We start from the raw sequence: 23,925 nt of genomic DNA, 5'->3' as shown, positions 1-23,925 counted from the left end.
TTATTCTAGTACCTAATACTAATTCAGGTTTTCAACGTATGCTGTACTCTGATATGGAGCAAAGTTCAGAGGTCCTTGAAGTGATGGAGACTTGAGCTAGCATCCCACACTGTACAGATGGACCCAGTTTAGATCCTAAACATATTTGCATAGTCTCAGAAAGGCTTATTAACACATGCGAAGGAGAACACTATTGTAGTTTAATTGCTTCTAGGCCTCCTCTGCATGCATTTAGCTAACTCCAGTGCACCTGCTTTTTGGGCTTTCCCCGAGTGTCCTGTTCCTAACTAGGTGCTGGTGTGAGCACCTGCTCTTGGAGATACGCTCTAGGTTCACCTGACCTCAGTTTAGGCACTCTGCTGAGTGTGAGTTCAGAACTGACAGTCTCTCCAGCGTCAATGTAGAGAGGCACTTTTACAGAGTGCAATTCATCCTACCTAAAATTTGAAATATCTTCTAAGGTACTTCCTTCTCTCTTTCTCTCTTAGAGAGTCTTCTCTTGGAGACTTTCCCTGTAGTGTTCTTTATTTCTTCTAAAAATCTCCATAGGTCTTGTGGCTTCCAGTGTATATGTACTGTCTATTAGTTAAGATACTTTATATTAAAAACTGTCAAAGAAAGGAAAGCAATTTCATACGGTTCCCAAATTAATGACAGTCTGCTTGCACATTGGCTGCTTTCTGTTGGCATCTGGGTCCTAGTACAGACTGCCATTCTTAATCATATTTTAATTTTCAAATAAATTGCTTTCATTATCCTTTCATTTACAATACCATGTGTGCATTACTGCTCATTAATGTTTGTCATCTACTTTGCTGAGACTGGGTTTTTAAATAGCCATGGTTGCAATGCAGTAATTAAAGATGATCCATGTTGGTTTTGTAGAAATTATTCTGAAGCCTTCTTACCAAAGGAGGGGGAAAAAAAAAAAAAAAAAGGAAATCCAAACCAGAGTGCTGTTGAAATCAATTCCTTAAATGTATGGAAGCAGCTTAGCATAAGTGCTTTGCCTGTAGGTAAAAAGAGGGCACTTCTAATGGTTCTGCTAGAATGATACCTAATGATGGATCTGTATGGAAACTCTAGTTCTCTGACAGGCCTGTTGTTTTTGAGTATAAGATTTTATACTCAATATAAAGTAAGATTTTTTTTCATATTGCTTTGCAAAATTTTTATTCCAATGTCTCTTTAGCATTGTTAGCTTCTATTCAGCCAATTCCTTACCTCTTTTTTCTACTCCAGATACCAAAAACATGAAGGGACTGAAACAACATGAGAGGGATTTTAAAATTACAGTTTTGGAACAGAATCCCCATGGGACAGAAGTCAAAACAGGAGCAGTAACCTCTGCGCTGATTTCAGCCTAGCCATCTTCCCTAGGTTGTACATCATAATATGGAAATGCTTCCTGTACCTCCACTTGCAGTTAGGATTTGCTTGCCTATGACACAGCCTGTATGACTGATTTTATGCACACACAAAATTGTGGATCTCCATACCTGTGCCTATCTGATATTTTTATTCCTTTACTCCCTAAGGGTATGTGCTCAGCTTTGAAAATCTAGCCCTTGGGGATCCTGATGTGAATGTTCAAAAGTAATATCACTACTGATATGGCACAGGAGTAAAGGGACAATTATACATTATTCAAAGAGAAATTTAAATGGATTTTTGAGATATGATACTCTTTATGAACTGCCAGAGAGTTAGTTGTTTTTCTTGTACTAACGTTTTAAGAAGCAACTTCAGGTGATGGATACATCCTAACATAACAGTGTTTGGCCCCAAGAGTTGGTGCGCTCTTCTTGATGGGACTTGAAACTTGAGTCCTGCAATCACCTGCAGTGTTTGTGTCACACTATGTGGTCATGATGGCTGAAGAGGCCTCTCATTTGTATCAGGCTGCAGTTGCTTCTGCGATGAAAAGATGAAATACATTCTGCTTCTTTGAGTCTATGCCATCAGTTGCTCTTAATGAACCTTGTCACCTTGCTACGACTAAGATCTTAGCACTCTCTAAGCAAAAAGCAAAAGTCTTAAGAACCAAAGTTACTGATGTTCCCATTTTTTTTCTACAGTTTATATATCTTCATGGAAGTGTGGTGAAGGGAATATATTTCGAAATACGAAACTGTAATGAAGGGAATATATTTGGAAACACATTTTTTTTGTGTGTGTGGTCACACTCTGGTTAAAATAATGCTCCATAAATTATTCAAATAGTAATAATTTCAAATAGAAAGATTCAATTAGTGATAAATGAATAGATTCAAATTAGTAATAAATTTATAAATGTACTTATTTGAGCGATAGAAGAAAACTCAACACCTCTCTATCTGAACCTTCTCTTACTTTATTATTGTACTTAAGCAAGTTGAAATAGGTGTAAGACCTCCTCTTAGTGTTCGTTAGCTGAAAAGCCAAGCTGGGTAAAAACTGATAGTAGCACCTCAGCTAAGGTTGAATCCACAGATTTATTTTAGAGGTTGTTCTTTTCTTATGGCTAATCCATTCATCAAAGCCTTGTGACTTTATTCATATCAAGGCACATATCTGTTCAATTTAATGATTTAGATTTTAGTTTAGCCAAATCACCTTCAGCATGTGCCCCCCTCTCTTTGATAGCTCTGGAGGAAACCTGTGGCAACTACACTCCTAACTTACCTATCCAATCTCATATGCAAGGTTTGGTGGGCTGAATCAGATTTAAAAACACTTTTTCCTAAAACTCAGGCCACTTAGTATAAAAAGAAACATTGCCTTTATTTGTTGTTAGAAATAAGACTTTCTCTTATTTGAAATTTCTCTATTCTCATTAATGGTGAAAAATGGAAGGAGATGAGTAGGTGGAGAAGTTGATAACCCTGCTCTAGGTCATCTCAATACATTGTCTAGGTAAAACTGCAGGTTTACTAGTGAGTGTGTGGTGAGCTTTGGGAGTATATCTCAGAAGTTATTTTTCACTGAAAGAAGACTGACAATTGTGCTTTTGTGAAATGAATTCATCGATCCCATTCTAAATGTAAGAGAGCCTGTAGCCATATCACGCTGTATCATGATCACATAAGACATTTCAACCTAAGTGCAATTAGTACTTTGAAATCACATCTGCATAGGAAACTTCAGTGCAAAAGAAAGGTGTGTTTCTGCTTCAGTAGATGATATTCATCCTAGGTGCTCCATATTACAGCAAAGCTTTAAAATTTCCTGAAGGGTATGATATGATATTTGCAGCATTTTGCAACTGCTTTTAGTGTTTTCAGGTTTTTCTAAAATTTTGGAAAAGCAAGACAGCCATGGAACACTGAGGCTGCAGCAGAGACAATTGCTTAAGCAAATAGTTATTTTTAAGCATGCAAATATTCCCATTAGCATCTGGGAGACTTGCAATGAACGTAAATTTAGGCATGTGCTTAACAGTAACTGAATGCATTGGAGTTTGTGCGGAGAGACTGGGTGACACGACATCCTTCAGAAGTACTTGCAACCTCAAATGCTTCTAAATATTTGCCCAAAATCCAAACCTGAACTTTCTGTGAAAGACAGAGAATTCCATGAGTGTAAAATTTGTTGCAGGATATTCTTTCCATTTTCTGGGCATGTGTAAATACGTCAAAGACAAAACATTGAGGGGTCATAGCTCTCTGGAGATGGTGACTTGGGGATGGTTAGTCATTCTTTGGGGTGGAATAAAGGTAAACAAATTTATTTTCTAATTTGGGCAGTATATCATTAGGTTCTCTGATACAGTGAATGTCTCAAAGTATATTCTTTTAATTATTTTCCACATTTCCTGTGGTGGCTAATGATGTAATTCTGTATATGCTGATTATAACATGCAAATACAATGACAGTTACAATTCATCATAATTCTGGATGGCCCCAGATTTAAATTTTGGTAACCAGATAATCAGAAAAGGTGATTATACTAAAAATCATAATCAGAAGAATAGCAATAAGGCTTTGCTGCTCCTGTTCCAGTACGTGAACCGTATCAATATTCGAACAGAAAATCAGAATCTGTGCAGAGATGAAGACAGGAGAGAGAAGTAGTAATACTGTTAAAGAAATGTAATGTTGTCAGTTTTGCAGAGATTGTCTTATTCTGATCGTGGTTATCAAGGTTTGAGGAATATCCCACCTACGGTGAGAAGACATCCCTCAACGCATTGAAGCTGCTGCAATAGCTTTAGAATAAGCAGCGAACGCTTGCTTTTCAGTAATGCAATAGGGATCTGCGCAACCCTTGTCTCTCTGTGTAAGAGGTATCAGTAATGTCAGTGAATTGCTGAGGACCTGGCAACAATGCTAAAAAAAAAAAAATCTTGTTTATGTAGATATATTTTTCTGTTTGTTTTGTGGTATTAAAATAAGCAGAGCAGAAAATGATAGATGATTTTTTTTTTTTTGAGTAACAGTCACTGTCCAGATAAGGTGAGGGCTAAAAGATTTCTCTTCTTCATACCACATAATATGCCATTTTCATTTTGTGCTGCTTATAACCCTGAGTGTCACAGCTTTCTATTCTAGTCTGAATAGTCAATGAAACATTATGAAGCCGATAAGAAAAGCTGGTCCCCGTTACTTGGCAACGGCTGTTAAGCAGAGCTGAGTGCTGTTGATTGAGGAGATTAGCTGCCATAGATAAACCTCCTCTTTTTGCTGCCCTGCTGCTTATCTTTCCACCCATAACAAGTTGCACCAAATATGACAGCAGTCAGTGGTTTAGGCAGAATATGAACTTTGCGGCAAATGAAGTTTGTGCAAAAGACTTAGGGTGCAACCTTTAAAATCTTGAAATTACTAAAATTTGCAGGTTGTTTTCTGGACTGTCCTTTCTTGACTTCGGGGTCAACATTTTTATTTGAAAGGGTGATACTCCAGATGTGAGAGAAATGGGGATGTTCTGCTCCTACATTCTCCATTCATAAACACAGAAAATAGCAGCAAATATTTTTAACAGTTGTCTCTGGCTCCTCTTCTTAGAGACATTGAAGAAATAAATGAAACACACTATAAAATGACTGCAGTTACTAGATATGCAGAAGTTGGATTAAAAGATAAAAATTGACTATTTTGGTTGATGCCTTTGGAAGAAAATGCTATTGTAGATTAAACAAAAAAGTCTGGATGCATCAAAAACTGTTTCTATCTGTACATGGCTTGGAAATTTTCTAGTTTCGGTGTATCCAAATTACTTTTCATCAGAGAAGAATTTTGTTGACTGGCAAATTAGAGATGGAAGGTGGTGGCTTTTTCAGGATTGTCGTTTCTTTTTCCTCTCACATTTAAAAAATGTTGCTTTATCCTTTTGCTTTCATTAGTGATTGTACAGTTCTGTTTACATTTTTGCCTTTGAAGAGGTCTTTGAAAACCTTTCTGTTGGCCAGAATGGGAGCGTAGGCTTGACTGGTTGAATAACTGGGGAACGGCAAAGCACCGGCAGAAGAGTGAAACTCTGAGGTGACGTGCTTAAGAAAAGTAGTAGTCGTTGTGCAGAGATCTAGGTAAATACTTATTCACCTAATGAGTGTCATAAGTTCAGCAATATTATTTAAATGTGTGTTATTTTCAGTAATCCAGCAGAAGCTTCAGAATAATAGATTTTGGGTAGAGGCATTTTCCTTCACTTAGGATTGCAATCCTTTTTGTTAGCTCTATCAAAACATACCAAAAAAAAAAAGCAATGGTTTCTGCCTGGAAGAGCATTCAGCTGGAGTATAAGAAGAGACAACAACCAGATACACTATTTTCTGTGTAGTTTTATTATCCCAAGCAAGAATCTGGCACTTCATAAGCAATATAATATGAGGGAGAAATTTAGAAAGATACAGTATGGCGCTCACTAGTAAAATATTATTTCAGTGGGTTTTTTCGCTGATCCTGGCTTTCAAGGTTTTTATTTTGCATCTTTGATGAACTGTTATTTCCTCCTTTTGTAGCATGAATACTTTGTTCAAAATTATTCTTATTTATTCTGTCGTCTTGTAAGAAGTATATATGCTGAGTATACAACTTCTGCACTTAACCAGTCAAATTGCAGGAGAATCTAAAGCTGTGAGCAGCTTAAATTCTGCCCCCAAACTCCAGTTAAATAATGGTTTTTAATTGTATACAGTATTTTAAAAAGCACATTACACCTTATAAGTATGCTCGAATGTTAAATATTTCCTGTAAGCTGTATGTATTCTGCGAATAAAATAGGAAGCAATTTGGGGTTGCACATTTCACATGCCTTAAGGGGTCTCCACACCCATTGCAAAAGCAGAAAAATCTTGCTCTTCAGATTCATTCTTACCATAATTTCAGACACTTGCAAATTAAAAGTTATGAACAATAACACACAAAACAGAGGAGAATTAAATACTTTTGAAACTTCCCCCAGTCCTGTTCCAGCTCTCTGTTCCCATATCATTTCATCTGTCTGCGGGCTTACTTATAGAGACAAAAGATCATCCTCTATTCTGAAGACTTCTGTGCTGGAAAAGACATTTTACCGTAGGGCTTTTTCCAGCCCGTAGATAATCTCTTTTGCTTCTCTCAGCATCCTTTCCAAAATTTATCATTAATTTTAAAATTTGGACACCAGAACTCTGTATTCCCACACTGACCTCATCAGTGCTGCATACTGAATGATGTCACCTCCTTATTCCAACTGTTATATCCACAAACCTTATTAGTGCTTTTGCCCTGATATTGTCTCGGACTGAATGCTGGGGTCTGAACCAAGCAAGGAGGACTGTAATGTCTCATGCCCTTCACCCAATGCTGTTAGCAAAGCTTCGGGTGGTGCTCAGGCTCTGTCACACGGCGGGGGGGCAGCTGTGTCGGGACCTGTAATTCATTGTGATAGAAATAACTTTTCTGAATGCAGCTTCTGATAGGTGGTCCTAGGTATGTAACATCCTATTTAGCTATTTTAAAGCACAGCTTGCTTGAAAACTGTCAGATTTTTCACGTTCTCCAGACTGTTCAGCAGAAACTGTTAGCATCCCTCTGTCAAAGTTTGAGGTGAGGTTCTCAGCTGTTCCAGTGCCCATGCGTAAGCTGACAGAGGCAGCTTGATGTGCCATGGCTTCTATAGGCATGCTGACATTTCATACTCGAGCAAGGTGCGGAGATTTCTGAGATAGCTCCAAACAGTTTTAATCAGTCCACAGGGTGCAGCACTCTGTGAAGTTACCCTAGTTTATAAGGGTTTCCTCTCCCCTTCATAAAGGAATGCATTTAGAATTTCTGCTGATGTGTTCAGGTTGGCATAACATAATTTTCCATAATTTTTGTAATACTTTGCAGCTAGGGAAGAAGATGGAGATCTTTATTACTATAATTTCATGCATGTCTGAAGTCAATTCCATTTAGGAATAAATTCAGTAGCTCAGATTACAAAAGTAATCTGCTGTCTCAATAAATATTTTCCTGCAAAGATCTAGAAAGCTTCAAGTTTGGCAAAGGTCAGAAATAAACCAAGTTTGCTCTATTAGATACTGCATCTGATGAATATGAATGGAATGGTCATTAGTCATGTTTTCACAAGAACACTGTCTCCTGCAAACGCGTAATAACTAACTCTCGAAATATAAGCTCTTGGCACTTAGACAGCACAAGTTAAAACTTTCACTGCTTCGTTTTTAATACAAAATGAAAATTAATGCAGAAATCCATTTTGCTGAACATGTTTCCTTGCAGAGTTATTTTTGCCTTGGGAATACAGATGCAAGAGCAGCTACAGTCTGATCACACAGTGAAGACATTGCCAGCACCAGAGTAGTTCTTGGCACCAATCGAAAACGTAATGGGGATCCTTGAAGTGACTGAAGTACATCTCAGTGATACTTGGAAAATTAGTGTGCATAAATAAGCATTAGTATATTTGCATCTCATTGCTTCCATAAATAAATTCTTAGTCCCTCCAGTAACCTCTGTTCATAAATGCATATTGAGTAAAAGAAAGAATTGTTCATGTTTCATCATTCCCCATTGCTCTGGCTTAATTTTAAACAGTGCAAGCAATAGGAGCTCCATTACTCTTCCAGGAGGGAGTTGAACAGCTTCAGAATAGTTTCTCCCTGCTTGAAACTTGTTCTGATTCAGATTGTTCATTTTTGTCTTTTCACTCCATTTCTCCCAATAATGTCATAAATAATTAATCAACCAGGTTGCATAAACTTTTAGTCTTTTCCCATAAAGAGTCAGCTAGTTCAATGCTTAAGGATCTGTGTGGCTACCTCCTTTCTTTCCTTTTTCTCGGAACTTTTCTAGTTTATTCATGTCTTTCTGGTAGTGATGTGGTCAGAATTTAGTGCAGTATTTTCTCTGTCTTCTGAAAAAAAATAGCTTTTTCTAGACGGGGGGGTGGTACATGGCTCAGGTTTCTCTCTAATGAGATAGCAATGTAAAGTAGAAATTTACGTGTTAATCTTGTAGTCCAATGACTAAATATGCTAAAGAAAAAGAGATAGCTTTATTGTAAGCCTACTAATACTTGTCTTATATTTTAATTCAAAGTATTTTTCCTCTTGGAGGTGGATTTATATGTTTAAGTCTTTCCTCCCTTTTCTCTTTAGTACCAGTATTGACAAAAAAAGGAGTTGCTGTTTAGATGGTTTTGATTGCAAGCTTTTTTCTTAGAGACATCATAGCTAATATTGAATATGTAGTTTTGCTTAGGAAAGTCCTCTTAATATATTGCAATTAGAGCTTTTGGGTTTTTTCTCAACAGTTTTCTCAAGTCTGGGTTGGTCTCTGTGATCAAAAGTAGAGGCAGATGGCTTCTGTGGCTTACAGACTGCAGCGGTCATCTGGATGCAGAAGATGTTGATTCAGTCACTGCTTTGTCATCCTTTCTTGTCCTCATCATGGAGCCAAAAAGCACAGCTTTCATTCCACGTAGTTACTCAGGCTGTGGAAAATTCGAGTTTGGTTCTCTAAGAAGTACCAAGTTATTCAAGCATTATTCAACTGGAACATTAGCTCTACCAGCAAAAATTTAAGACTTGCTTTCTTTTCATCTCTACTTTTTCCTTTTCTTAAACTCCCTCCTGCCCTTTCCTCCCAAGGCATGGCCATTATTTCTGTGGTTGGGAGGCCTACGTATGACCTGTTAAGACTGAGGTTCATTTCTGTGCTCTGAATCGCAGAAAGTAGGCATTGAAATCTGGACCTCTCATTCTCTTAGCTGCATAACTTAACTTAGGGGCTTTTTGGAAGCAGGCAGCACTTCTTTTCATGGCGAGCCTGCTCTCCTCTTGCTTTGTTAAATTGTAGCTGGCTTTTTCACAATCCTTTCCTTCCCTCCTTTTGCTGTACTCAATAGAGAGCATGATTTTTTAGTTACTTTCTCTACAATTTACATATTTCTGTTGTAACTTAAAAAAACCTCTCAAGTGAAAGTGTGCATAATATTTTGGGACCATACAATCCACCACTTAAATTAGCAGGTTAGCACGGAAACAGTTCCTAAAATGATGTTTCCCCTCTGTTGAAGGTTATATCTTTTTCTGATGAAGGAAGAACAGAGTCCTCCAGAACTTGCTCTCTGAATTACTCCTTGAGACAAGGGGACTGTAAACCCCAGAGGAGCTATTCGCTCTCAGACGTGCCTCGGGATGATTTGGAGCTTTGCAAATCCCAGCCCTATCACAATATTTGCACAACAGCTAACTAATGCTGCTGTTAATGTGAACTTTTATCTTTTAATATGAGCACTTTCGTAATCACTAACATGCCATCCAGTTCTTTCAGTCAGTAATATTCAACACCAGAAATATTTTGGGGTTTTAGGTTTTGGGGTTTTTTGGTTGAAAGCAGACCGGCCATCCACTTTTTTCCTTAAATATCTGTGTCCAAAGAGGTGAGGAAAGGCATTAAATCTTGTTAGAGTCCTTTTACAGGACTGTTAGGTGGCCTGGCTTTCAGCAGAGTTTACAAAGCTACCTTTGCCTTCCAGGCAGCAGCTTATTTAGTATCTGAGGAAGAGTGTATTTACTGGCCTGTCAGTAAAAGTATCCACTGCATGGTATTTTCTTGTTGAATAAAAAAAATTTCAAGTTTAGAACACCTTACATTGTTGTTTTCTGCTTCTTACAGTGTTTCTATTAAATCTACAACATAAATCTACAAAAAATATGCTTTGTGTTTTATTTACAGTTGAGGATTTATTTTATTGTGTAATGTTTTGTGCCTTACTAGCAAAAGCAGAATACCACCACAGACGCTTTTTAAAACAATCTGTATGCACTTTGCTTGCTTGCCTTAATAATGCATTACTTCTAGAAACAAATATCTTAGCCTTTTTTTTTTTGGCATTGTATTTCTTAATTTTAAATAACGGTACTTCTGCATTTGAAATAATATTTAAAATATTTTAAATTAAAATAATTTAATAAACCGTATTTAAATAATTTTAAATAAAACTTCCACCTGCCTCTTAAAGGACAGGGTGGACTGAGGGTGGCTGTAACTACGTAGCTGTGTGTTCCAGACAAAGCCAAATGGATCCGACAGCAAGAACTCTAGAAGGTGACTAGCTTGTGCTCCAGCACTGGTCCCTGAGCAGGACACCGTCCACTAGATGCCACTATTACTGCTCCGAAATGGAAATAACCAAGGACTACTGAGGCTGCACAGAGATAAGCAAAATAAAATGGTAAAAAGGTTTTAAAAGTTTAACACGGGGAGATTGCCTCCTAGGAAGGCTGCATTCTCCGTGGAGCGCTGCAGGTTTGCAATGCAGTTAACCGTGATTGCAAGCAGCGGCATTTCTGACGAACTGCTGCAGTGAGACTTGTAAGCATTTGCTGTTTGAAAGCTTTGGAGTAATATTTTCAAAACATTGCATGAGAAATGACACTGTAGAAGCCACTGTTGCTCTATCTGTATGATCTCTACCTCACTTGTAAAGAGAATTTAAAAGTAGAGGTATAAATTATGAACAAATCTTTTTTTAATAAATGCAATATTAAAAATATGCTGTTTGCTGAAGAGCTTACTTGTAAATGTTGAACGTGGGTTTGTGGACTATGTCTTCTGAAATAAGCCTCCTGATATGCAACTTAATGTCCTCTTCAAGGAACTGTTACTTTTTTTTTTTTTTTTTTTTAAAAGGATTTTGAAAACAAACACCGTACTGGAGGGAAATAGCAGGGAGAGAAGAGTAAAATACTTTAACAGTCTCCTTCTCAAATCACCTTAACATCTGTGACCTTGAAGTCCAGTGTCATGAGACTTTTGAGATGCAAATATTATGCTTCTCATTGGAAAATGATTTAATCTTTCCAGTAGGCACCTCGGGCTCTAACCTTGGGTTATAAGACATCAAGCACTGGCCTTTTCATTAGTCCGGGACTACTCTTGGACCTTACAGCACCTTAAACCAATAGCTGGGGGAAGGAGTGTGAAGTAATGTCCGTATTCGGTGGGAAGAAAGAATCCTTTTCTTACAGGAGGTTAAGTTGCTGAAGAATGATGCCCACTGCAAACTCTGCAGAAACCTTAGAGGAAGTTCTGTGATTAACTGCAAGAGCATAAATGATACAGGCAAAGGTGGCAGCAGATGCTGTTTGACACACTGCTGGGTCCGGGGACTTTCCTGTTTACATTACGACACAGGAACAAAGCACAATGCCTGCAATATGGGGCAAAACTTACATTTTATACAAAGCTCTACTTTACAATTTTTTTAATAATTGCCAGGTAATTAGGTTAAGGAAGCTGAAGTGTTGGTCGACCCATGTATGCAAATAGAGTCACTGTCTGGAGAGCTGCTTCCTTTCTGGCTGCTGCAGGAAGTTTGAAGGGCAGAAGAACTGGGTGCTTCAAAGCATCTGCTTGAAGGCTCCTTTGCAAAGGTCACTTGTGAGCGCCATGTGAAAATTTCACTGTATGTAGATCTAAATAATTAATTACTGCAGAACACAGTCTTTTAATTTACATCTACCAAGCTTCCATCAGCCTGCAGACAAACTCCAGTGTCTCTACCAGTCCTCATAACTTTGCTCAGTAGCAGAATACATTCAACAAGAACTCATTCTTTTTTTGCTGGTATTGTTCAAAACCATGCCAAGTCTTGCACCCATCTTAGTTTCAGTTATCAGATTAGCCATACTTGGTGGTTCCAGGATGGGATACGTTTCTCTAGCCAAGGACAACTTATTATACACTGGTTTTTTTTGTGGGAAACACTACTTAGAATGAATTGAATGAATCAGCTGCCCACAAATAGTCGTGCTTTCAAGGTGACGGTGTCACTTAGTGCAAGTTTCCAAAGACTTTTTAGTGCCTGTTACGCATGTGATGCCTGACTGCCTTACCAAGTGAACATGTTGGCACAATCAACAAAAAACCCCTGTGTTTTCACAAAACTGTGTTTCAGACTATAGTTTTTTCATGCTCTCCTTTTATATAATTCAGTACCTAGATGTCAGTCATGACTGTAACACCATGCTTCCTTCCTCAGTAGGTAATAGAGATCATAAATATCCACTAATTCATCACAAATGGGCAATAATAATGAATTAAGATGGGAGTTTTCCAGTTGCTTCTAACTCTCCCTCAAAAATCATCCTTCCAGAACTTGTGTTTTCACTTGTTCACTGTTTAATCTGTCAGTTGTATTTTTTCCACTAGAAGTTGATAAATATTCAGTGTAAATACATGTACCATGCTCCAGGGTGTTGTATCTAATAAAAGAGGTTCATCTGCCACTATTTGAGATCTTTCTGGGCACCTGGGTTAGGTTAAATTTGTGTCTTTTAATCTTAGCATCTAACTTTGTAATATATATTTGTCAAAATTCAAGATTTTAAATAGCAGCTCTTAAAAATGTATGCTTGCGTCCTTTCTCAAATATTGAACCTATTTCAAAATAGCCAAATACATAAAGAAGCATCTCACTGTCTCCCTGGGTGTATTATTCTTCTGTTTATTCTCTTCTTTGGAAACAAATGTAGAAGGCTTCTAAAAGTCAACATTACCATGCTGTTAACGCAGATGTTTCCAGGTCTAAGTATAACTTATAAGATATTACTACGGAAATTTCAGATACTACTTTTTGCTAACGGTTAGCACATGATAGCACTTTAATAGCAACCATATGTGTATATTGATCGGTTGTCTCAACCTTCCCTCATTCTGGGCATGTGTAAAGAGCAGATGTCTTTTGCATATTACATTCCTTCTCAGAATACAATTTTAATCAAAGTTCAGAATGAACACACTCTTAACGGCTATAGGCATACAGGGCTTTTCCTTGGATGGTGGTTATTAAAGCATCACTCATGCTTTGAACTTCCTCTGCCATGTGACATTTACTGTAAAATCTGGGAGTTTTTCCATTTTCCTTTTTGCTTCACGACAGCTTTGGGCAATTTGCTCGTTGGAGGCTGTTAGAGGTCAAACGGGTGCACGACAGGGTGCTCGGACACCAACGCACTGCAACAGCCCCACGTCGCCCTGCGCCAGAGGTGGGTGCAGCTGGTCTGGAAAGACGCACCATGTATTTACTCGCTCTAAAGATCAGTGGTTTTGGATAGTCCATGGCAGACTAAGCTGGACAGTTTTTAAACATTAGCTGTAGTTTAAGTGAAAATGAGGTTTGTGCTAGACTAACGCCATTTCTGAATTTGAGTCACATCTGCCAAATAGATTTCTTGGAAAGAAAAAGAGGGGGAACTTTTGCAAACTTTTTTTGTAAAATCGCTCTCCCCTGCCTTTTTTTCCCCACAATCTATGTAATTTTAAGAAGTTTTACTTAAAAGGTACCCTGAAAGTGAATGCTCAACCTCGATTTAATTTTTTAGATGTCAAATCTTGCCACGGAAACCTTCCAATCAAATAAAAAATAAAAAACCCCCAAACAAATAGAAAAACCTGGGAAAATTCCTACTTTTTTAAAAAAAGCTACTGAACTGAACTATGAAATCTACTATTTGCACAGCTCCAGTCTAACTGTAATCCCCACTATAAAGTCCCTCTGTATTTTAGAGATGGTATTTGCCAACCGCTCCTTGGGGCATACTGCTCCTTCTCAACTCTCCTAGTACTGCATTTAGCAGAGCAGAGCACTATTTGTGATTGCAGCCTCTTCAAAGCTTATTATGCCCATATTTCAAGTACAAAAGCTAAAATAACTTGCGGTTTCTCCCTAAGCAGTCCTAGTGTTTTTGGATAGATTGTATAATGCAGCTCAGACTCATGTGCAAATTGTTAATTTTAGAATTTAAATAGGTTTTGTTCTATTCAAAGGCAGTAGGCTAAAGGTTTCTGAAAACTCTGGTTTTAGAAAAAAAGGTTGGTCTCTTTTGGAGTTTGTGAGTGAATTAGCTTTTGCATCCATTGAGATACCTTTAAATGATGCTTAATACAAAAAAACCTTAATTCATGCTGAATGTGTATGCTTTTCTGGACTCTAAAATAACATTATAATTATTTTTAAAGTACATGATCTTTTAAAAATCATGGAATATTAGTTGTTTATATAAACATAGATTTTGTCCTAATTATTTGTAGCCAGTAATGGTGGTATTCCAAAATAGAGCTGACTATTTCAAGTCATATTTCATTTTGAACAATCTTGTTCTTAAACACTAAAATGTTCTTCTGTTCCTTTCTGAACCAGGACCTTATTTATTCCTGTTATCCGTCCATTTACAAACGACTGATATTTATATACTTTGTTTATTTCCAACTGCAACAGGTTTTTAAATGGAGATGAATATTTTATTCTGCTGTTAGGCTGCTTTATACATTATATGGCAGAAAAACAAACCAGATCTCTGTGTGCGGTTTCTAAATTAAACCTAGTTTCCAATACCCAAATTAGACTCAGAGGTAAGTTTTTAATTTGGATTAACTTAATTTGGCAGTTGTAAGTGACAGGAGGACTGGAAAGGCAAAGAAAGCGAAAGTTGGCTAATTTCAATGAGGTATTTGTGTTTAACAGTGAAGGCTAATAATGCCCTTTTTCTGCATCCTGGATAGGTTTATTTTCTTTTATGCCATTATTTGTGTTTAGTGAACGGCTGGGCCAGTAGTTCCCATTTGTAGTCTTTTAGCTCCGTGAAGTAGCAGAGAAAGTAATGGACGTTTGCAAATTAATACTTACCGTTATTTTCTGCTAATCTGATGTAGCTATCCTTTTTGAGCATAGATGTAATATCGGAGCAGAAGTAATTACTGTGTTAAAACTAGTACTGCAGCAGAATATTTTGCTAATTAAACTTGTTGCATTTAAATTGCTTCCTTTGGATCACTATATAGAAGAGAACCGTTTTGAACAATAAATGAAACCACTTTTTTCTCAGAGGCCTAGGATTGCAGATGGTCAGATTGTATGTGAAGCACCTAGGCTCTGAATTAGTCTTTTGTATGAAAGAGAGAAAGGTAATTTGAATGTTTGAACTCCCTGTTCCTCCCACACATACACAGGAAGCTTGTCTCAAAATGAACAATTCTCTAAATAAAGACTAATAAGAAGCTAAATTAATTAGAAGGTGTTATTTGAAAAGACATTGATGAGAAGAGTCTGTCATTTTAGACAAATGGAATGGAGCTAAATAAATTAGGCCACATTAATATCTCATTGTTCTGTGAGCAGCTTTCTTTTATTGCATTCATTAGAGGGTACTTCTTGAAATGAGTCTTTGCTAGCCATTACGGATTCAGTTCTCATTTACCAATGCCTAACGCACAGCTCCTGCATTAAAAATGTTTCAGCAAATCCTCATAGTTTCTGCAAATTAATATTTATGTTTCTGGATGCTGCACTTTTCATCTGCAACGTAGTAGGTGCTGAACATTATTTTTTTTTTTCCCCCCTGAATTGTCAGTAAAGAAGTTTTACATCAAAAGATTTGGGAGACAGAAGTCTGAAATTACTTTATAAAATAAACTGTATGCATAACTTGTACAATAGAATCTTCCTCCAACTAATATTTTTTCCAGTATTTATTTATTTTGGTAGAAGATACCCTGTCTCATGACTTCAGTAGTCCTTTGATAGCTTTTTAAAGTGTCTTTTAAAAGGTTCCTTCAGTATATAATTAGGATACATTGGAAATGCGCATCTCATCATGCTTTCTTCCTCTCAGAAAACGAAATGTATACTTTTCCTTTTCTTTTTCTCTCTCCTGCAGATGGAATATTTGGGAGATGTCAGCGAGTGCCAGTAATAGACATCTATAAATATGACATTTCACCCCCTGTTCTTCAGCGCCTAAGGATCATCCTGGAGAAGCTCTCGCACAGAGGTATAGTAAAAACTCTGGAGTAGGGTTAGTTGCACTGGGGGTTACAATTATTTTGTGCCCCCTCTGAGGGGACGTCTTCAGAAGTTTTTGAACGCAGTGTGTTTCAATCCCAGTAGCACAGATTTTATAAGAGTAAAAAGCAGTCTGACTCACCGAATCTGCAACAAGGACTTGGTGAGGCAATTTCAGGAGAGGTGCTTCCTCTCTAGGTAGTGCATATCTGTGACTGACACGCTATGCAATAAAATGTTAGCATCTATGAATGCTGGTGTCATCTAAATAAATCAGCAGGAAAGAAAAATAATTTGCCATGTATACTTTTGCACCACAGCATATTTCAGGGTGCATGGGCAGAACACACACAACTTCTAGTGAGCTAGAAACAGTTCTTAACCTTCTAATGAATTCAGGTAAGTAGAACTGCTCTGATTTCCTTACAAGCTGCTGCATCTACTGTGTTCCTTTTAATTTTTATTCAGCTTCCTGAAGTTAATCTCTGTGCTCTTTCCAAAGCTGGAAAGGATGTTCTAGCTTCTGAATGGCATAACTTGAACTAACAAATCAAAACTTGGATAAAGTGAAAGCCAATAAGGTGAACAAACTTTTTAGGTACTAATACATGAAATATACCTCTGTTGTAGACAGCTGCAGGATCAAGAAATCTTTGTGATCTAAATTGTCCTAAGAGGATTGTTGGAATGGTTAATTTTGCACTTGCATTATTGGTGTGGATGTTTGTTCCTAAATATTTTCCAGTTACAATCTCAATTACAAACTAGTAATATTGTATTAGTATGATGCTAGTCTAATTATGAGAAAAAATTGATTTGCAACTTCATGACTATGTGTAGAGGCTGGACTTCTAGTTTGGAAACCACTGATATAGAGAATTCAAAAAATTTCCAGGGATTTATTTCCTGTCCAGCAGCCCATCCAAATGAAGCAAACTCGACAAAACTTGGTTGTAGTAACTCCTGGCTGATGAACAGTTACATGTGAATAGTACTTGTGGCTCTTTCACTTGTCATTTTGTAAAGGCTAAGTTATGCAAGCAGATCTATGAAAATACTATTTCATCAGGGCAACACTGTATGAGTGGAAAAGCTAGTATCTGCTCTCTGAATATAGTGAAGAAGGGGAGCCAAATTCATCTCCCTAAGACACCTAAATTGGTATCTAAATTGATCATGCTTGCATGGACAGCTAGCACTCATTTCCATTGCCCAAATGTTGGTGATGAGTCCTATGTAAAGCTTCCTCCACAGGGAAGTCAGAGGTGACCCACGCCCTTCTGGAGGGGCACATAGAGAGGCCAATGGGATATCCCAGGCCATCTCAAATGATGCTTACCTGTCTCCGCCTACCTGACTACCATAAAATTTTGGTTAATTCAACTGAACTCCTGTGATCTCCCCCTACTAAGTGCTTCTCTGATCAATAAAGTAACCTTCCCTAGGATCTCTGTTATCAGCAACCCACCTCCCTGGATGTATCTGTTGCAGTAAACTGCAGTATGCTTCTTATAAGGAAACTTGGGCATTGAAATTTGGACTTGTCTCATATTTTTTCATAGCAAGAGAATGACAAGGAACACACAGATTGAAGCCGTGGTGGAGAATGAAAGTACTTTTGCTTTTATCTTTCCTTACTCATGACATTTAGAGGTGCATACACAAATGTGTATATGCTTTGAACTGATATAAAACTTCTGCAGGCAGTTTTTGTGGCCTGTGGGTATCCCAGTGATGAGAATCTTAAATATATCTGTAAAAGATAATAGAATGCTAGAATGTCCTTGTTCAAGTGATTGATGTGATAAAATAACTTTTTTTCTTTTTTCTCTCAGTATCCTTGGCAAATTCTGAAGTGTTTAGTGAGGACAGAAATATGGAAGGAGTAGAATCAATACTGGCTATCAGATTAAGGGATTACTGATATCAGGTGGCTCAGAGAAGACTCTGCTGTTTGCTGGTGCTATCAGATGTAATACATCCAGCCCTTAGGTCATGTTTGCTGGCTATGGTGGTCACTTGCACAGTTAATGCTGTTCTCCTGCAAATTGTGTGCAAAACATTATAACCATTTCTGCAGTACAGATAAGCGTGACATTGTCAAGCCCACACAAAAGTTTCAGGTAACCTGAAGAAAGGGCTTCACTTTTTCAGAGGTCTTATTTCCTTTATCTACGTAACACCCAGTTCTTGTCCTTTCCAAAAGAGTACTGGCTAGCTCCGCTTGCTGATGCCCAGCTTCCCTGTAAGGGACAGGCGACAGCATCTGTTCTCTCCTTTTTGTAAAGAGTAGGACAAATTTATCTTGGAAAACTATATAGTAGGTCCCACGATACGTAAAACTTTTAATAAACTTTATATTGAACACTTTCTGGTTTTGTTAGACATACGTACACTTAAGGACCATATAATTTGGAGGTTATTATCTTGAGTGGTTTTCAAGGTTTTTGTTTATTTATTTTTCTAATGTGACTTAGTTTTTCTTTTTTGTTCCCTTCCTGATGTCATCTTGCAGTATTACTAATCTCCTATTTTTTTCTAGCAATAGCCTGTTGATATCTATTTTCATAGGATTAAAAGAAATAATCCATAGAAAGCCTCGTAAAATTTACGTCCTCTTTCTTTCCTATTTGCTGATCACTTCTAAGTTACGCCTATATTTGAATCAAGGTCCAAATGTATGGTCAGGTGCTATAAAACAAAGGACAACATGATATGAATAGCAAATATCATTTGATTGTGCCAGCTCAAAATGTTTACTACAAGAGGGAAGCATACAACAGAAGCTTAGATGAGTGACACGCTTGATGATAATCTGTTTAATAAAGGACTTTGACTAGAATTGAATTCAGGTTTCATAATGGTATAGCTTTTATGTCTTCTTTACACATTGAGTCTATCTCTGACTACACGATCTACTGGTAGATTGATGATAGAAATGAATGCCTTGCAATATTAGCATTTCCTACAAAGAAATGATCCGGTAGCATTCAAATACCCTTGTTCATGGCATTTTCACTCACACTGTCCTTGAGTCAGTCAAATCTGTCAAAATACCCTTCCTGAAGATTTTCTGAAGATTCAGTTTTTATAAATGTGACTATCTATATGGGAAAAGCCCTTCTCACAGTTGCTGAAACATGATGAATCACTTTCTGAAATTGGTAGTGCTATAATTTATGAGGAGTTGAAACATTTCTTATTGTCTGATAAACAGAACAATCAAAACGATGTTGTTTAGATAGGACTGCATCATTGGAAAAGGGGAATGAAGGAAATATCAGCATAGAGGGGTGAACGAGTAGTGCCTGAAGGAAATGGAAATACTTATCCCTATGGTTGATCTTCTGCATCGTCTTGTCCAGCTTGGGAGAAGATACTCCTTGGAATATACCAAGAATGATAAATCATCTATACACTTTCCTGTTTAGCTAAAATGCACCAAATACTTTTTTTTTTTTTTACTTAAATGGATTAAACATATTATAAAATGTTTTGTTTTCTTCTTGTCCCAACAATAGTATCGTGAAGGCAAAGTGATTGCATCACTAAGATTCTTAGCAAGATTGTAGAAACATAGTTTCATGCTGATGGTTGACCTATAAGACTAGAAGCATGGAAAATGAGATAGGAGGACTAATCCTGGTACATTATAACTCAAGCGTGAATGCATAAATAGTACTTGAAATATCAGCATAAGCAATAATAAAAGAGAACAGTAGTATTTCTCAACTTGCTTACTCCAAGAGGGATTTACATTTGTTTGATAGAATAGTTTCTATCCAGTGATTCAGACTAGCTGATAACATGGTACTAACTCTGTGAAAGTGCAGCTGCCATAGCAATGAGCCATTAGTAGAAGAAAGAGCTCAGAGGTGGAGCCTGGAGGACACACTTCCGTGAAGATATCAGAACAAGGGGATTGCTCAGGGTCATAACAAATTTCCATCTGACTTAGGATTCTGCCTCTGGGAGTGGCCACTGTGCGTGTTTAGGGAAAAAATGTAAGGAAAGTTCAAGCATACAGAAGCATTTCACAGCGTTCATACCTTCTCAGCATTATGTGCTTGGTGGCATGTCGTTCTCCTGAGCTAGAAGTCATATTTTTGTGTTTGCTGTATGCCCGGTGGGCACTGTTTCTAGCACAGTTCAACAGGATACTGTGTATTAGAAACAAGGCATGTTAGACTAACAATTGGTAGTTTAGCTTCTATCTTCTGTTTTACTTAAATTTTAACTGAATTACAGCTGTTGTCACTTTACTGCAGGAACCGAGCAGCATGCTTATTTGGAAAACAAATCAGATAAATGTTCTTTGTATTGTTTATGTAAGTTGGAGTCATTACTAAACGATTCCTGAGTATGCTTGTTGCTACTTAATTTTTGCTATAACACCTTCTTGTTCTAAACTTTACTTTCAAGGAAAGCAATTTCTTTTACAGTATTATGAAGAAAGTCCTGCTTAAGGTATTAAAATATCAACAATGTTATTAGGAGAACCAAAAAGAGTAGGGTACACTTTTAAATTAATTTAGCTCAAGTCAGCAAGATATTCTTGAGAGGCTCATGGGCTGTGGAAATAGGCAACAGATTTACAGACTATTTGAAAAAAATAGCATTTTTTTCCTCATTTGTCTTCTTTGCAACCCAGAAAGCTCTTGACAGGGAGAAAAAAAATATTTGTTCTAAATTAATTTTAACCAGTTAAGTGTGAGGTGATTAATATAACTTTGCTAGAAATAATTTTATACTCTTACAGCAAATTTGTTTTGAAAACTAAAATGATTTACAATCAGTTAACTTGAAAATTGAAATGAATGTGACTTGTCACATGCAGCTTGTGAAGTACGAAAGGGTTGCTAAATATTTCAGTCAGGACTATTTTTCAAGGCAAAGTATCATTTGTTACTGCAATGAAGGACTTGAAAGTAAACCTTTATAAGCTCAGTTTTGAAATAAACTTAAAAGGAATAATACACTTCTTGCACATATTTGCAAGGTGATTATCACATCATTGTGGAGGTATATGGAAAGCTGAAAACAAGAGAAGTAGGAGAAAGCAGGTTTTTCTTTAAATTCAAATATTAATATAAAGGAAGGCAAACTCTTCTTTTGGCCTTCAGGAAAAAAAAGAGAGTTTTACTTGAATAGAGCGGTGCGTTTACATAAAATTTCCCAGGCATCGGCTTTCTCCAGACATCTATGTGCTTAACAAATTCTTCTCCTAGATGGCTGCTGAAGCCAGGAACTGAAGCATAAACCCCATGACATGCTACACTGGAGGAACTCAGCTGGGACTGGATGTATTTACCTTCTCCTGGTATCCCTGTCACGCTGCCTTAACTTTTTGGCTCAATGGACAATAACGCACTGAAAAGGTTGCAAAAAATTCCTGCTTTTGTTAAGTGCTAAAGCACCACTGATATTTTTTCGTCTTCAAAACCTAAATAGAACTTCAGACGACTAAGAATGAGTTTCAGAAAAAGCAAGAAGTTTTATTTTAGAAAACAGCAGAAAGAATACACTTTGAAATCTGCTTACCAGACATAATCTGATATAGCATTGACTTGCTCTTTGCCATATAAGACATTTATGAAAAATGTTCTTTCCAGGAAATTAGTATTTATGAAGAATGTATTTGCATTACAAAAATTGATTATGGGGGTAAAGCAGATTCTATGTATTGTGGGAAAGATATCTGAAAGTACAGAAGAAAACTTTGTAATATATATTTAGTTTTATCTGCATTCATCACACTGTTGTATAAATCTTTTTGATTTTGCATCATTTGAATATTGGTTTTTTTGGAAGATAGGTATGTTAACCCAATAGCATCGGATTCCTTTTGTTTAAAAAGAATGATCAATCAGAGATTTTACTTGTCTTTTTGATAAAATAACACATTAACTAATATGTTTGATAGAAAGGAGAAAAGGTCTGCATGTCTCCTTTGTGTCATGTTTCTGTCAGCTAGCAGTGACAACTGCCGACTGGGATCACAATGTATGAAATTCTTTGTGGCCCAGATAACTTTACAGCTCTTCTTCCGAAGGAAACATAGAAATTAGTGGTAATATAATGCAAATATCAAAGGCTGTCGATCAGTTCCTGCCTTGCCTCCTTTGTTTTGAAGATCTCTGTGGCACCTCATGGATTTTAACCTCTGCATTAATGCTTAGTGTTTTCCATGAAGCTCTCTGTGCTGGCGCTTTCACAGTTTGTTCTCTTTCTGATCTTTGAAATTTGGAGATCGTCTGTGTTTCTTCCTCCTGTGGAAGAAACTAAAGATGTCTCTTCTTGTTCCTGTTGGACTTCACTGAGCAAGCTTGCCAGGCCTCCTCTGGACGGCCTTGTTCTCAGCATTAGACTGAGCAGCAGCTCAACAACAGAAAGTCTTTGTATTTGGGTTATTCATTAACGTGCTGCCCTGTTAATGATGTCACATGCGGCTCTGAACTTCATTTTTAGTCTCTTAGATCATTCTTTAAAAAAATTAACACCTTCCACAGGACCATTGGACTGGGCATACACTGGGCTTGAAGTGATATGGGTACATAATATGTTTTTAAAACACACTTGAAAACACAGCAATCAAATTGCAGTTCATTATCAGTTGTTCCCACACTTGGAATGTCAGCAAATATCAATTCAAGCATGAGATTACTTCTTTAGCTGCTGTATTCTCTAATAATGCTACTTTTGGAAACTGTGAATAAAAATATAGCATATCCAAACTAATTATGCCATTTTGTACCATTAATCTATAATTATAGCACATTTACATATTCAACATAAGACTGTTTTTTATCATTTCACTACCAGTGTTTTCTCCCTTATTTGTGTGTTACTAGGGAATTTGTTTTCCTTTTCTATTTCTATATTCATTGTATTTCTTTATCTACAGATTTTATCTCTATGTACAGTGCCTCAGGTTCTTTTAAGATATCAGCTCCTAATGACACCTAGTGTTTGACATATTTTTAGCTTTACAATAGGTACTCTAAATTCCGAAACATTTAGGCTTACTTTTCCAAAATCATGATTTTAATCTTATTCATACAAAACCTCAATAGGTAGATCGTGTCCCTCACAGTACACCACGGTATGATTGAAGCTTTACTTTGTTTTAGTAATCAGTATGAATTCTCACAAAAGTTCTTTTTTCCCTTTGCTATACAGAAAATATATACACACACACACATATATATACACATATATGCAGTTTTTTCACTTAAGATGTTTTCATTATTTATCTTACAGTTTTGGCAGAATGCTTCTGACAAATGTAGCAGTTTCCTGCAAAGGCTGGGTGATATTAAATCTCTTCTTTAATTCCACTTGTGTTTTCTTTCATGCTGATTCTTAGCATATACTCACTGTATTTCCCAAGTTTCTCCTTCTGTTTTGTTTTGCCTGTACATATGTGTACAGTCATGGATAGACAGTGCAGTTCATGGTAATAAAATCGTACTTTCCCTCCAACACTTGTCCGTTGCTCAGTTTCTCTTTTGCAGCTTTTCACAGTCTTAAAAGTGCAAAAAGGACTTTCCCCCCATTTTGAGTCTTTTATTCCTGTTGCTATCTGGTTTCTAATTAAGCATTGCACAAACCTGCACCACATACTTAACTAAAGTATCTCCAATCTTTTAGGAAGTCTTTGAATATTC

At 37.0% G+C, this 23,925-nt stretch overlaps 1 protein-coding gene across 1 annotated transcript in view; it reads left to right on the top strand.

The window, feature by feature from the left end:
- Window positions 1-23,925, top strand: part of PTPRN2 (protein tyrosine phosphatase receptor type N2) — a 679,248-nt gene that overhangs the window by 157,025 nt on the left and 498,298 nt on the right. The window contains 1 exon segment of the mRNA XM_075495417.1: window positions 16,134-16,247. Coding sequence (XP_075351532.1) covers window positions 16,134-16,247 — 114 coding nt within the window.

This window comes from Mycteria americana, chromosome 2 (assembly GCF_035582795.1).
Source record: "Mycteria americana isolate JAX WOST 10 ecotype Jacksonville Zoo and Gardens chromosome 2, USCA_MyAme_1.0, whole genome shotgun sequence".
Classification (NCBI taxonomy): Eukaryota; Metazoa; Chordata; class Aves; order Ciconiiformes; family Ciconiidae; genus Mycteria; species Mycteria americana.
This window is presented reverse-complemented; position numbering and strand designations above follow the sequence as displayed.